The sequence below is a fragment of the Elgaria multicarinata genome, chromosome 6 (assembly GCF_023053635.1).
Source record: "Elgaria multicarinata webbii isolate HBS135686 ecotype San Diego chromosome 6, rElgMul1.1.pri, whole genome shotgun sequence".
Taxonomy (NCBI): Eukaryota; Metazoa; Chordata; class Lepidosauria; order Squamata; family Anguidae; genus Elgaria; species Elgaria multicarinata.
Genome location: NC_086176.1, coordinates 47,516,499 through 47,532,608, shown reverse-complemented (window position 1 = coordinate 47,532,608; position 16,110 = coordinate 47,516,499). Strand labels below are relative to the sequence as shown.

At 42.7% G+C, this 16,110-nt stretch overlaps 1 protein-coding gene across 2 annotated transcripts in view; it reads right to left on the bottom strand.

Annotated features, from left to right (window-relative positions):
- Window positions 1-14,625, bottom strand: part of PCSK5 (proprotein convertase subtilisin/kexin type 5) — a 271,693-nt gene extending 257,068 nt beyond the window's left edge. Inside the window, exon 1 of one of the 2 annotated variants that reach the window (XM_063129354.1) lies at window positions 13,752-14,625. In XM_063129354.1, the coding sequence (XP_062985424.1) occupies window positions 13,752-13,949 (198 nt within the window). In that variant the 5' untranslated portion in view covers window positions 13,950-14,625. The remainder of the gene's footprint in view (window positions 1-13,751) is intronic. The other variant, XM_063129356.1, reaches the window with a different exon arrangement.
- Between the last annotated feature and the right edge of the window lie 1,485 nt (window positions 14,626-16,110).

Genomic DNA, 16,110 nt, shown 5'->3' with positions numbered 1-16,110 from the left:
ACATATATCAGCAGCCATTCCTCAAGGCTGCAGCAGACAGATGGGACAGTAGGTCCATGTCTGTGGTCCATGTCTGTGGACCACCTACCATTTGGCTCCTTTCCTCCTTGAACTATTTGAACTAATCCATGGTGGGTGGCAAGCTACATTGTGTTAGTTTGCAAACAAACTATTGTACTCCTGTTAGACAATCAGGCAAACAAGCTACACAGAGTAGTAATTTCACTCCCCTCATCACTCCTCCTATAGTCCTTGTGCACAGCCAGGTAGGTATCCCAGCTTCCTTTACAGTGGTAACCATAACCTACTGTCCCTCGTGCTGCTGCTACATCACAGCCTGTTGGCTTTGCACTAGGGGCATCTTCTTCTGTCTCTGCTGGCTCTCCCCATTTTCAACCAGTGTCATCAGGTCCTAGGCAGATCTCTGGAATAGAGATCGCTTTAGAGAAATAAGTTACATAAGAGAAGCTATGTAATTTGGTGCCTGAGTTTGCTTGTTTCCCTTCCTATCCCGTTGTCCTTTCATGCCCTGCCTTTTAGAGTGTAAGCCTGTGAGTGCAAACTGTCTTGTGTTTGATCTGTGTACAGACAGCACTTAGTAAATTTTAGATGCTTTGTAAATTGATGATGATGATGATGATGATGATTGATGATGCATTAAGGATTAATACAATATTATTGTACCCATACTTCAAATGGGGGCTGACGACTGTGGGTTTAAACATGGTTCAATTATGTAGAAAAAAAGTGTTCGGTATCCAATTTTAAAAGCAAAAGAATGATGGAAACTGAACTTTCCTTATCTGCAGCACATCTCCCTGTAATTCCCTCTTTTCAAGTGCTTTCCTGCTGGTTGACCATACTTCTGAAATAAAGTTTATGGAAGAAGAACTTAAAAAGAGCTCTGGTGGATCAGGCCAAAGGCCTATCTAGTCCAGCATTCTGTTCCCACACTGGCCAATAAAATGCTTATGGAAAGCCCACAAGGAGGACACAAACAAAACAGCAACTGGTATTCAGAGGCAGACTTTTTCTGATACTGGTTGTAACATTCAGTCACCATAAACAGTAATCATTGATAGCATTATTCTCCATAAGAACTAAACCCAGTACCAATTAGGAGGGAACATCCTAGGAATGGGCCAGAAGGGAAGCATGTTTTATATCAGGGGTGGGCAACATTAAGGCCATGGGTTGCATGTGGCCCTTGCCACCCCCTGCTACTGCTGAAATTTGCAGCAGCAGTAGCAAAAACCACTCTGAAATCTTTGGATAGGGAGTGGTATATAAATATTGCAAATAAATAAATAATACATAAAACTTATGTGGTTTCCTGTTATCAAATTAGCAGCAAAGCTGCTAAGGCAGCCTAAGGTACCAAAATCTCTCTTCTTTTGAAGTGAGATTCAGCCATTTTAGGCTTCCTCAGCAGTTTGCCCCTGATTTTTTGTGGAAAATCAGTGAGGGAAGGTACTGGCGCCTGGTGGAGTGCAGCTCGTGGAAGGTCCAAGGGGTGAAAATGCCCCCCAGCCCCCCTGCAGTTGTCCACCCCTGTTTTAGGGCAACAGTATCTGGATGTACAAGTAGTCTTGCAAGATACGCGTTACCTATGGAGGGCTGATGTGAGAATGGCATGGGGTAGATTGGATCTAATGGCCCTTTAGCTCCTTCTGTCCCTATACTACTCAGATTTTAAGCCCTGAGTTGTTTTAAAAACAACAACCATCCTTATCTTTATTCCTGAGTAGAGCTACTCAAAGTAGGCAGCACCCTTTACAGAACAGTTCTCTGGAGCATCCCTTGTTTTTGTTCATCCCAAATGCTACAGAATTATAAAAAGAACTATCCAGGGTGGGAAATGCAAATTGCTCAGTTTTCTTGACACTGATTATTAGCTTATCAATAAAACATCTTAAATGTTGTATCTACTCTGATCTAATGCCATGTGAGTCAGAAGGAAAATAACCAAAATCAATGCAGTTAAACTAATATAATCAGATTCAGAGGAAAGCAAGAATCTGACATATTGGTGAGACTTAAGTCAGATGTGTTGCTAGTTATTTGATATTCAGCATAAAATATACATTTGCACTTCTGTCAAAAGAGTATATAAAGTTCATGGTAATTGATGCAGTAGCCTACAACAGTCATGCTATTTCCATAAAACACTTAAAATCACCATCAATAAACCTTTTAACACTGTACTTTGCCTTACAGATCTGAAAGCAGAAGTAACTGGTCAGAATAAGTGCAGTGTTTTCTCTTTACTGACTCTAGAATCAAAGTTGATTAAGTAATTCACCAGTCCCAATACAGTTTACTGAGAAATAATAAAGCTCTGATGCATGAGTATTATTAGTAAGTGATGGGTTGAGATATTAAACACCCATCGCACCAGCTCATTTATTCATTTCATCAGCATCAACAGCTTCAGTAGTAAAACTGTAACAGCCCTCTTAGACTTTGTACTGAATCAAAGTCTGCTCATGTGCCTGTCTGTAAAACAGGTTTAACCAAGCATGGAAAAGAGCAAACCTCTCCATATCCATATATATCAATAACAATATACACAGCATTTATTTGATCACTGCAAGAAGAACCATGCATAAAGCTGATTCCACTGCAGGAATAAAATATTCAACCTTGTATCTACATCCTTCACTTGTGCAGAAATTGTTAGCATGAATGGGCAGCGTAAGAGCTAATCTTGAGTAAATATTATTTAGGATACAGCCTCTGAAAAGAGAACTTTTTGAGAAAATTACATAATTTTGGGGGGCTATATTCAATGGTTCAGACAAGGGAGAATACTGGTGGAATGAATTTCCCCTTCCCCCTGCAGTCACCCAATGCTCCCCAAATTCACACCAGAGGGTTGGGGGACCCTCTAGAACATATTTGGGAGAGGGCTGCACAAAGGAGGAGAGAACAGACAGGGTCCCTAGTCCTTCAATGATGTTGGCTTCATGCCTACGTTTTCCAAAATCCCCTTATGTTACAATCCTAAACTCACTTACTAGAGAGTAAGCTCCATTGTGCACAATGGGAGTTACTTCTGAGTAAACATACACAGGATTTTGCTGTTAATTTAGTAAGTATAATCATCCTGGGTATAGGAGCACCTTAAATAAAAATAAAGTAATAGAACAGTAACATGTAGAATAAAAAGAAACTTACAGTGGAGAGTGACATGCAGATACAATCTAAGGACTAAATCAAGAAATAGCTTGTGTTCATAAAATGCTATATTTCTAAACAATCAAAATGTTTTTAGAAAAAAAATCCCTAGTGACATTTAATACAGAGACTTGCATAAATATTAATTCTCCCCTGTAATAGTACCAGTGTAATCCTGAAGATAAGATGCTGGACTCAGATAAGAAATTCCTGGCCATAGCAATCTTCTATTTACATCGGGGGTAGGGGGATACCAACACTACACCAGAGGAACTGCATACATATTCTCAAGAGAGGGGAGGCAGAAATCACAAAAGCAGAAAATATAAAAGTGCCATAAAAATGGCAGATATACCCCCAGAATCCATGGAAATCAGGAACTGTACCAGTTACAATTTCCATATACTTCCCCAGCACAGAAAGTGCCAATTAATTCATGATGGGCCCTCCTGCCAGCATACATCCCTGAATTACAGCATGCACAATGATACCAGAGGGCTCCCAATCCATCAGCTCCACTGGCAAAGCCAGCAATGACCGCATTACTGCAACTCCCCCTGCAGAAGCCTTCAGAGAGCACACACACATCCACATTGGGGTTCAAGATCCAGGGAGGGGGAAAAATCTTTGACAAGCAGCCAAGGGGAGGGGCCAGGAAAACAATGTGAGCCTCACATAGGTCAGACAGACAGCAGCAGCCTGCAGTTGCTCACTGGATAAGACACAACGTTGGGAATATGGACAATGACATGGCTTTGCTGGATGACACTGTGCTGACACGTGAAGGTAGAGAAGAAAGATTTCTGCTCTGCCTTCACTGCCACAGAGTAAGCCCTAACATGGGTTCTGAATAGGGTTTGCTCAGATTTGAGGGTCAGTGTGGTGTAGTGGTCAGGGTGTTGGACTGTCTGGGATTCAAGAGACCTGGGCTTTAGTCCCCACTCAGCCATAAGGCTCACTGGGTGACTTTTGGGCCAATCACTGACTTTCAACCTACCCTATTTCACATGGCTATTATGAGGATAAAATAGAGAAGAGGAGGACCATGTGAACAACCTTGGGTTTACTGCAAGAGGAAAAAAGGCAGAATATAAATGCAATAATAAATTAAGAATTTGGAAAAATGGGGAGGACCCACCACCCCACATCCAAGCACACCTGAGCCAATCAGGAGCAGCACAGTAACATCCCAGCATACCAATAGTGCCAGTAGGTATTTCTGAAGGAGTGGTAGAGAAAATAAAGTGGTATCAACAACTCTGCCACCACTGAGATAGGGTGACCGTATGTCCTACTTTACAGAGGACACTCTTCTGTTTGAAAGTGCCCTCTATTTTAAGGGCTGTCCAATCCAAATGCAGTTTAAAGATAAAGAATCATAAATAGGGAGAGCAGCAGGAGTCTTTTAGTTGCCCATCTACCAATAGTACTTGGCACACATTCAGAGCAGGCACACAGGTCACCTGGTCTTGGTGACGTGCATTATATTTCCATTTAAATTATAGTATTAACTTCTTGATTTTCATCTATACAGGTAAATTGACATAAGCAAGTTTTATATAAACCATTACCTCTCCCCCACTTTTGGCGATGCATATTCTCTTTTTTGGCAATGTGTAAGCAGTCACTCTACTCAGCTCCCCTCCCACCCCCACCCCATGGGGGTGTTTGCATTCTCTTTCCCTCCTTATTGTTTACTACAACTTTATTAGATTGTAAGCCTATGCGGCAGGGTCTTGCTATTTACTGTGCAATCTGTACAGCACCATGTACATTGATGGTGCTATATAAATAATAATAATAATAATAATAATAATAATAATAATAATAATGGGAGAGGGAAAACAACAGTGACTGAGAGTAAACTCACCCATTGCCCCCTTTTCCTGAGCTTTGAAAAAGGTCAGCAGCAGCATGACTCACTTCACACTATGTACAGGGGAAGCATCAATGTCACTGGACACTCATGCTGCTCCGGTTTTCTCCAAAATCTAGTGGGAAATAAAAGACAAGAACCACCCCCTCCCCCCAAGTTCTCTTGAGGCTTGCTGAGTTGGAGAAGAAGGACAGAATGAAGTGAGAGAACCTTCTCCTCCAAGTTTAGTGCAACAGTATCTCTGTTTGTGCCATATGTCATGGCAGGCAGGAGGCGGCAGCGGAGAGACGAGCAATAGGACAGAAGAAACTATCACTCTCATTGGATGCAGCACAGAGCCAGCTCATTAACCTTTCATAGGTCAATGTAGCTATCTGAGGGTCTGCTGCATGATGGTCCCTCAAATACCACAGCTAGCACTGCTGTAGAGCAGAGAGTGTTGATATACTCCCTGAGAGTGTTGGTTGTGAGAGGTAGAGTGCTTCCTGCTTAAACATTGTGAACAGAAGCAGATAAAACAGAAAGAAAAATGAATATCTATAAATGGACTAAATACTGCTCCTTATTTTAAAACCACAGTCTTGGAGATAATCTCACTTTGGGGGAAACACATGTGCTGAATCCTGATTATCAACTCCCCTGGCTGATTTGTCTAAGATCACAGAGGGCATTAGGGTTATGGTCCTTGACTAAGCTTCTCTCCCATCAGGAAAGTTTTAGCACAACAGCACAAATGTATTTCTGGCACACAGTTGTGTTTACAGGAAATGGGGAAAGCCACAGGACTTAAGATGATACATCAGTATACTGTAATTTTCATGGCTGCATTCAAATTCCCTCCTCTTTCAGAAAGCTGTAGTATAATACTGCTGTTGCAATATGTCTGTGAACTTCAGGAAGTGCAATTTAGATGACAAGACTTCAATAAGCCTCTTCAAGAGGTTGTAGTAGGAAATATGCTCTCCAAGAACATTAACACAGAATTTCCACTGGGACAAATGGGTCCTGATTTGTAGATGGAGTATGGTCAATTCTTATAAAGTCAAAGTGGCTATTAAAAGTCAAAGATAATTACAGGGTGATGATAAAACAAAACAAAAAACACCCTTCAGATCACACTTTTTATCTCAAGTAGTATCAAGCCCAAAGAGGAAGATACCTACAACCCTAATTTCAGTGGGGAGATCATTCCATGTGGTAAGCTCCACAATGGAGATGGCCCTCATTCACACCATGACCAAGGCCAGATCTACACCAAGCAGGATATTGCACTATGAAAGCTGTATATAAGAGACAGGAGCTACACCAAATAGGATATAGCACTATGAAAGTGGTGTGAAAGCAGTAAGAAAGTGGTATATGGTATGTGTCATGGGCCCCAACAGTTGCCAGGGCACTTCAATACCACTATAAAGCAGTAGTGTGGCTCCTGCCTCTTATGTACTGCGTTGAGCAAGGGGTTGGACTCGATGGCCTTATAGGCCCCTTCCAACTCTACTGATCTATGGTTCTATGATTTATTACATTTCTATACTGCCGATTAGCTGGAGGTGGTTGGTTTTCAGAGAGCTTCAGCTATTTCTGTTTTTGAACTAACCAGAGCTCCCCATTTCATCGGACTGAGGGAATTCTGGTTAGTTTATACTATAGGTACTAATCAAGCTAGGGATCATTGTTTTATCTGGCTTATTTGAACAAACAACAGCTTAAACTAACTAGAGTTCTTCCAAGTTTGGACATAATGAGGAACTCTGGTTAGTTTAGAAGCAGAAGCAAAAACTTCTAATCTCCTCATGGAGGGTGGAAGTGCACAAGTGCCAAGTCTAAGGGTTGTTCACATAACTCTAAACTGGAGGGGGTTGTATACCAACGAAAGGATCAGGATTGTATTTTGGGGGTGCTGCTAGATCCAACATTGTCAATGAAGGCACAAAGAACTTTTTATCAACTTAGGCTGATTTACCAACTATGACCATATCTTGATGAAGATAGGTACAGTTAACAACACTCTGGTAACCTTACGTCTGGATTACTGCAATGCGTTATATGTGGGCCTGCCTTTGCATATGGTCCAGAACCTTCAGATGGTCCAAAATAGGGCAGTGAAATTGTTACTATTTCTGTATTATTTATTACATTTCTATACCGCCCCATAGCTGAAGCTCTCTGGGCAGTTTACAAAAATTAAGACATTAAAAAACAATATGCAGAATTTAAAAACACACAACAGACAGTGCACACAGAGACAGCATAGATCTATAACTATTTTGAGCAATCAGCCAAACCATAAAAACAAATCCAGGATAGATTTAAAACTCATCACATGCTGCTAAATGCCTGGGAAAAGAGAAAAGTGATGAAAAGATAGCAATTGTTAACAGGGACTGGCCGATTTGTTCATATTATGCCAGTTCTTTATGATTTTCACTGGCTGACGTCCCTTTCAAGGCCCCCACCAAATGAGTGAGGAGGATGGCTACTAACTACAGTGCCTTTTCAGTGGTAGAACCTTGATTTTGTTATCCCCACTCCCCTCTGCAGAGACTTGCCTGGCACCTATGTTGTGGTCTTTTCGGTGCCAAGCAAAGGCCTTTTTATTTTGCTAGGCTTTTTAGTCCTTCAGTGGTTTTTTCTTTTTTCAAAGATCTTTGCACTATGCTGGATTTTATTCTGGCTTTTAAAAAATTGATCTTTGCACTATGCTGGGATTTACTCTGGCTTTTACTTTAGTTTTATTCTGCTTTAAACTTAAGATTTTAATATTAAGCTCTTCTACATTTGTTGTTGTTGTTGTTAGTTTTGTTTGTGAATCACCCAGGGAGCTTCAGCTATTGGGCAATAAAAATGTAATAAATAAGTAATTAATAAAAAATAAACTGCAGTTTAACATTATGTCCCAAAAGCCCAAATTTCATATTCTGTCTATACAATACAGACTTTTTTCCTTTCATGTTCTTGCATATTAAAACTGAAATTGAACAGTTTTGATTGAACACCCCTTGTTCAAAGACTCCTGTATCTTTGTGCCTAAATTATTATCTTACTTTTCATGGGGTAGTATCCAAAGTTAGCCCTACTTAAGAATAAAGCCATTGAAATAAATGAGACTTAAGTTAGACTAACATTGAACACAACCCATAATTCCAGCCTACAAAGAGAGTGCATTCTTTGCATGCAGAAAATCCTAGGCTGGGCTGGGAAAAACCAATATGAAATCTTGGGAAACTGGCACCAGTAACTGGAGACAATTATGAGCTAAATGGACCAATGGTCTGACTCTCTATAAGGCAGCTTCATATGTTACAAACCAACAAAAATTAATGGCAAAACCATTGCTCTCGGTAGTTCTGGATTGCTCCTCATATTTTCAGTGAGAATAATCATTTGTTCCTTTATTGTGTCCCTAAACTTTCTTAAGGGAGGGAGGAATTCCTACTCTTTGGACCTTCCCAATATTCACTTTTTGAATATTATATTTAAAATACGACCATAATGCTTTTATCTATATCCTGTATTTTAAAAGCTAAATATGTCTGTTGATGTGCATATTTTGTTACCTACATAATTTTTGTTATACATCAAGAAGCATACTGTGCCATTGACATCATTACTTTAAAAATATGTAGAGTGTAAATACTGTCTAATATACTGTTGTTATACTTCTGTAGCTACAGTGGTCCCTTTTTGTTGCTAATCATGTCTTAGATGTGTGGCTAAAGAGAATAAGAAAAATTGTTGCAATTCCTGAAAGGTATTGATGAAATTGTGTTTTGCTTGTAAGGATCTGAAAATTAAAAAGTGTAAATACTAATATAGAGAGTGAAGGAATGTAATACACATTTCTGAAAGCTCCCGTAATTTGAGCATGTAGCAGTGTTCCATTTGTTATAAACTGTTGTTGCTGTCTTGGTCACAAGGAATAAAAAATACAAAATAGTTACAGTACTGCTATCTTTCACAGGCCCTCCTTTGTTGTATATGAGTATGCAAGTTAAATAGTAACCTTAATTTGACAGAACTGAAAGTAACTATGTAGAGAGATAAGATGGTTACAGATGTATTTTTCAGATGTGATGCTTACAAACATATCTATGTGTCTGTTTAGAATCAAAACGTTACAAAAACCTTCACATTCCAATCACTGCATGTGGTGTACTTAATAAGATGGCCCTTACTAAAGATATGGATAAAATTATGCACTATTTCTTATAAACTTACACAGAAAAGTGATTGCGAACAAGAACAGCTTGTTACCTGTGAAAGAATTCCTGGTAGTGTGATTACTCCCTTTTTGACCTCTTACTATGTCCTAAAAGTAAATCAGTTAAAAGATATCCCAGGGAGTATTTGCTTTCTTGTGGAACACAAAGGATGACAAATAAACAGAGACCTTGGGCTCTTAGGTCATGACAGAAGTCTGTAATCTTCCATGCATAAACCCTGCCATCAGTTCTTTCAAATCAGTGGTAATAATACTATACTTTAACCAACCTTATTCATTATGTTAATGAGAATTAACTATATGTCCATTGTGTCTAACAGGCAGTTCTGATTCAACGACTTCTATACTCTATGGCCACTGGTCCTCTAAGAGGAATCAACTTATTTATTTCTGGGGGTTTTTTAATCTTCAGAAAAGACAGGCATAAGATAAACTAAATAAACAAAGAGCCATTGTAGAATAAAATAACTATCAACAACCACTCCTGACATCCAAAAGAAGTAAAGAGTTCTCTACAAGCACTCGTGTGTTTGATCATGGACTGCCATTTGTGTTTCATGTCTCATAATAATGTAATGAGACATATACAGCACTGTTCATACTATAACATACAAGATACGTAGACAACAGTATTGCTCACAAGTCACGTATGTCTCAAAAATGGAATAACTGTCACAACCTTAAGATATACTTTAAAAAAAAATCAGTATTTTTCTTCTTGTACATTTGTGAATCTTTTCCTATATTGACCAGTATATGTCCCATCTTCAAGTTTTACCAACATTCTATTAATACCATAAGTGCTTAGTGTTATTACACATAGGCACTCTCATAATACATATTCTCTACATTGCTTGCATGAGCGAATACAAATGCTATGTGTACATGGAATATATAACCCTATCCCAAATAACACTTAGAGAGCCATCAAACATGGGAATAATACTTTTGTGTACCTCTAATGCCATTTCTTTTCTTAAACAAAAGAGTTGTGAAACTTTCTATCAACCTGCTGTGATTCTGTTATGAAAACCGAAATAAGAATAAGCAGTACAAGTTATGTTGCTCACAGGAACAATATATAATAAATGTTTAGAGCTGTAGATGTTGTGGCACACAGATGCTATTTCTACTCAAGGTGAGCTTAAGTTTACACTTATTTGCTATGTTTGTGTTTATTGATTGTAAGTATTAACAACTTCAATTTTCTGACTGACTGCCAACAACTAGTTCTACAAAGAAGCTGTAAATCTGTCCCTTTTGACTGTGTTTTATAGTGTATACAACTTCAACGGTAGAAAGCAACTTTTATGATGTAAATAGTTTTACAATACCATGCAATAACACCATATTTCCATAGAAGATGAAGGAAGTTCTTGAAGTGTTTTTGAGACATTCACTGTAATCATACAGTATGTGTGAATTGATTTTATGACACAAATAACAATTGAGCAAGTGTTACTGTCCTTTGATCTGAGACAGCTGGGGGAAAACATTATGATAGTTCAGCTGTATTTTGTGAATCCGTACAGCATCAAATAAAAGTCTGTAGTATATAGGTTAAAGCTTGTGCCCTGAATTTTGTCATTACTGTAACAAAATACTGTATGTTAATCAGAAGGAAATACTATCATGTACTGGAATAATAAAGAAAAGTGAAAAATCCTGTTATGTGTTGTTTCAGACATGTTTTTTGTTTCTTATTTTAATACATTGGGTAACATGTTTCACACCTTAGAGGGCTAAGTGCCATGAAACTTGTGATATGCTATCACACAAACACTATGTCAGAAATGGGAATCTTATTATGTTTTTTTCCCTCTTGTGTAGAATGGGTATATAGCAGTGGAGACTTTTCTAAGTATTTCTGGATCAGCAGGTGTTTCCTTACTCAGTGCTTGGATCTACCTTGATCCAAGTCTTTTCTCACTGACTTTTTGGGAATCTAGCTAGTTCCAGGTGTTTGTTAACTAAACATCTGCAGATTCCTCAAATTCCAGGTGTTTCCTAACTAGCTAGATGCAAATTGTCAGATCAGTGTACATGTGTTTTAATCCTTTTTGAATCTCCAAGATACACCTCATTAAAGAAACTCAATACCAATTTCTTATAGAGAATGAAAAGAAAGTAGAAATACAACCAGATCAAGTTTAAGTGCTTTTTTGAAGCACTTTGAAACTTACATCTGGGCAGTGCACTCTGTGCAGTGCACTCTGTGCAGAGTTTTCCTCGAAACATTTCTTTCAGAACATTTTTTCTGCAGAACTCTGCTTCCATCTTCATCTTTTCCTGCACAATGGTTTCAGCACACTCTGGTTTTTAATAGGACTTGTTTTTACCCCCACCTCACCCCACATACACAGACTTCCTAGACTGCTGCTGCTGGCAGGCAACTAATGCCAATCATCAGCACAAGACATTATGCAGTAGAAAAGGGGGTAACAAGATGTAATGATGGCCACCAACTTACATGGCTTTAAGGGTTGTTGGTTTTTTTTTTTATGAATTCATGGAGAATAAGGCTATATCATGGTAGAATAAGGCTATATATTACCTCCAGGCAGAATGTCTCTGAGTATCAGTACCTGGGGAATACAAGGAGGCTATTCTGCTCATGTTCTGCTTGCAGGCTTCCAATAGGTATATCTATCTGACCACTGAGAGAACAGTAAGCTTGACTAGTTAGGTCTTTGGTCTGATCCAGCACAGTTTCCCTTATGTTCTTATGTCCTTTATAATTTCCCTCCTTTTCCAACTTATGTGTGTGGGTGTGGGTGTTCTCTCTACCCTTTCTCTGTTTTGCTGGCAGAAGCCCAGGCAAAATCTTGGCCCTTGCTTAAGGAGGGACACACACCATCTGCTTGTTGAAAATTTGATTTCCATTTGCTGAACTCAAAGTTCACTGCGCAAAGAGCAAGGGAGAGTTCGGGACATGGGGAAGGGCCAGACCATAATTTGACAACGTGCTGCTGGCTATGAGGCGCTAGCAGCCTCCCCTTCCGCCTCCCCCCCACAATAAATCACCGACTCCCCAGTAGTATGTTACAACCATCCTAAAGGCAGAGAAACAAAGCATCGAGGCAGATGCGTCGAATTCCTGCTTTCTAGCTCCAGTGAGGGAGCCCCAGTTCCAGCCCGCCGGCGGCGGCGGGGAGGGGGGGGCAGGATTCCTAGGGCAGCCGGGAAATCCACCTGGTCGACAGCGCGCGGTGTCTTCATTCCCTCGCGGTGCCCTTGGTTTGTTCCTGCTAGCGTTTGACGTGACGGTCGTCTTTTGCGATAAGGGAGGGGGCACAAACGAAACCAGGGCTGGCTTTCCCCACCAACACCACATTCCCCCCTCCCTTCTGAAAACCATTCCGTTTTAGAACGTGTTTAACCCAAACCTCTTGACGTTTCTTTGGAAAGGAGCCTCAAGGCAAGGATTCCGAGAAAGGTGTGCGAGACTGTTTTCGCGTGTGAGAGAAGAATCGGGGGCGGTGGGGGGGGGCAGAGGAGAGGAGAGGAATGGAGAGGGTTCAAATGGAGGCAGAGCTCAGGGGAGCTCAGCCACACAGTCAGTTTAGTGGTTTTGCCGGATTAATCCTGGAACATAATAACCAAAACAGAGTGTTCCTGAGCGTTGTCATGTGAGTAAGGGCCGCCACCACTGCCAACCCTACACTTCTAGGATTATTGGGGAGGGGGGTTGTCTCCAAGCTAATGGGCTTGCCTTCTGGTTAGGGTTAAACCCCGGCACCTCTCCTTCCAGAAATTAAGAGCGGGCCTGGAGGAAACCATCTTCCTAAACATCCTCCCTCTCTCTCTCTCTCTCTCCCCGTACCTCTTCAACACAGGAAGTTTGGAAACGGCTCTTCTTCAGCGGCTTTGCTCTTTCACCCCTTTAAAAGCCTCCGCTTAGCTGAAGACGCCCCCCTTCCCTCCAACACACTCCCCTCCCTCCACCCAATTGAAGATCTCACGAAAATCGTCTCCAGGTTCTTCGCCTGGCTGCGAGGAAGCTTCCCAGGGAGCCCGAGCAGAGCAGCAGCAGCCGCCCTCCCCTCACGAGCCTCCCAACAATCCCAGGAACCTGCCCCTTTCCTCCAGCCATTCTCTCTCTGTGTGTTTGTGTGTGCTCAAAATCAGCTTGCAGTTCCTCTTTCCCCTTCCCAATGCCCCCACCCCGCCACAATTCTCAACTCCCAGCCACAGAATTCGCGGTTCCTCGAAAACACGGCAGGGAGAGAGGGAGACCTGGCCAGACCTCTACCTGCCCTTTGCGTCGCCCTGTGGCGCGCGCTCCCCGGTTTAATAACCTTCGCGACTGCCCGCAGGAGATGACAGGGGGGAGGGAGGGGAGAGGGGCGCCCGCCGCCTCCCCCGCCTGCGGCAGCGGCAGCGGCTCGCGCAGATGTGTGCCCGCCGGCCTGCCCGCCCGCCCGGTGCGAGGCGAAGCGGTCGCGAGAGCGCGTGGCCTTCCGCCGGGAGGGTTACCTGTCCTATATTGATGTAGCCGTACTTGCTAGCTATCCTGTTGGCTTCTTGGATCCCGCCAGTTATCCTCACAGCCCAGTGGTTGGTGTACAAGCGAGTCCTGCAGGCGGGCAGTAAGAAACCCAGCAAGAGGGTGAGCAGACACAGAAGGTCCCCACCGCTTCGGATGCCGCCGCCGCCGCCGCTCGCCCACATCATCTTCTCCTCTCCGCGAAGCAACGACCAAAAAACAAAACGGAAAGAGCTCGCCCGGTTTCACGAAAGAAACTTTCTTCTCCCTCTTGCTGCCTGTCTCTGCTCTTCCTTTCCTCCTTCTTCTGCTTCTTCCGAGGCTCCCCGCTCACCTCCAAGCACCTTCACCCGCAACCGCAGCCACAAGTCCTCCCAAAAAGTTACCTCAAGAAGGAAACCAGAAAGAGCTTGGAATAGTGCATTGAAGCTCCGGCGGGGGCTTCTGTGGCCGAGGCTCGAAAGGCGGCTGCCTCCTCCACGCTTCCCAATCCCGCTTCGAGGCGTTCAAAGTTAAGAACCTTTATTTATTTATTCTCTCCCCCCCCCCAGCCACCCCCGCTGGCACTTTCTTCGGCTTCAGTCTTTTTCCTTGCGCCACGGAGAGTCTCAAGGTAGAAGAGTGGGAGGGGAGGGGGATCCCTCTTTCTCTTGCCTTCCCTGGGGCTCTCCTCTCTCGCTGCCTCTTCCCAGCCCTCGCAGCCGTCTCCCTTTTCGTCCCCCTCTCCCTCTTCGGTGTGCTCTCCTCACTTGTCCAGAGCAGAAACAGCAGCAGCAGCAGCAGGCAGTGTGTGAGTCTTGGCAGCCGAGCGCCTCAGTCCAGTCAGGCTCTGTAACCTCCCTCTTCTCCCCCTCCTCTCTCCCCCTCCTTTTTCTGTAAGCGGGAAGTGCGGAGAGTGTGAGTGGAAATGGCAGCGGCGGCGGCGGCAGCCTTCTCTGCATAGAAGAGATTCTCAACTTCCCTCCCGTCCGATGCCAGCGGCCTCCCAGAGCATGCCTGGTCCTAGCGCTTCCCTATTCCGACCATGTTGGGGAGTCCTGAGCAAATGGTAGAGAAGGGAGCCCGCCTTGACTTAACCAGTCGCTTCTGAGAGGAGAGCAGAGGCAGCGGTTCGTGCGCAAGAGGGCGGCTTTTGTTGTTGTTTTCTTTTTCTTTTTACTGCAAGCAGTTTGTGCTGGATCATTAAAGAGACGCACATAGCAGAAGTAGTACAATGCCTTTATTAGAACCCAATGAAAGTCACAAAGTAGCGAGCATGCTTTCAAATTCCACAGAACTCTTCTTCAGACTCGATGGTACACAACAACAACAGGTGTGTGTGTGTGTGTGTATGGGTCTGTTGGTGGGGGAGCGATATTGCTGGTAAAACAGAAAAAGAAGTTACAGCTAGTCCGTGTTGTAGTGGAGCCAGAGCTCACAGGGGAGAAGCGCCGAGACTTCGTCAGTAACAGAGATAATGATGTCATCTCTCACCTCCCTCCGACTTCCATGTGGCTTCTGAGCTTATCAGCAATCCTCACAGTAGCTGGAGGGTGGAGGGAATATATTTCCCCCTCAACAATATATTGTCGCAAGCTATCCTATGTACACATATGCAATACACACTCACCTTCCTATTTTATTTATTTATTTATTTGTTACATTTATATACCGCCCCATAGCCCAAGCTCTCTGGGCGGTTTATAAAAGTTAAAAACAGTAAACATTAGAAGTATACAAAATTTAAAAAACATAAAACCAACAGTATCCATTTAAAAACAACAGTTCGGGGGGGGGGGTCTGTTAAAAAACAAACTTAGCTTTGTTAAATGGTGTTAAATGCCTGGGAGAAAAGTCTTGACCTCGCGCCTAAAAGATAAGAGGTTTGGCGCCAGGCGAGCCTCATCGGGGAGATCATTCCACAGTTGGGGGGCCACCACCGAAAAGGCCCTCTCCCTTGTTGTCATCCTCCGAGTTTCCCTCGGAGTAGGCACTCAGAGGAGGACCTTAGATGTTGAGCGCAGTGTACGGGTAGGTTCATGTTGGGAGAGGCTTTCCATCAGGCATTGTTGTCCCAAGCCATGTAGAACTTTATAGGTGAAAAACAGCACCTTGAATTGGGCTTGGAAACATATAGGCAGCCAATGCAAGTGGGCAGAATTGGTGTTATATGTTCAAACCTCCTTGTTCCAGTTATCAATCTGGCTGCTGCATTTTGTACAAGCTGCAGCTTCCGAACCATCTTCAAAGGCTGCCCCATGTAGAGGGCATTGCAGTAATCTAATTTGAAGGTTACTAGAGTATGGATAATTGAAGCTAGGTTATCCCTGTCCAGATAGGGGCGTAGCTGGGCCACCAACCGGAGTTGGT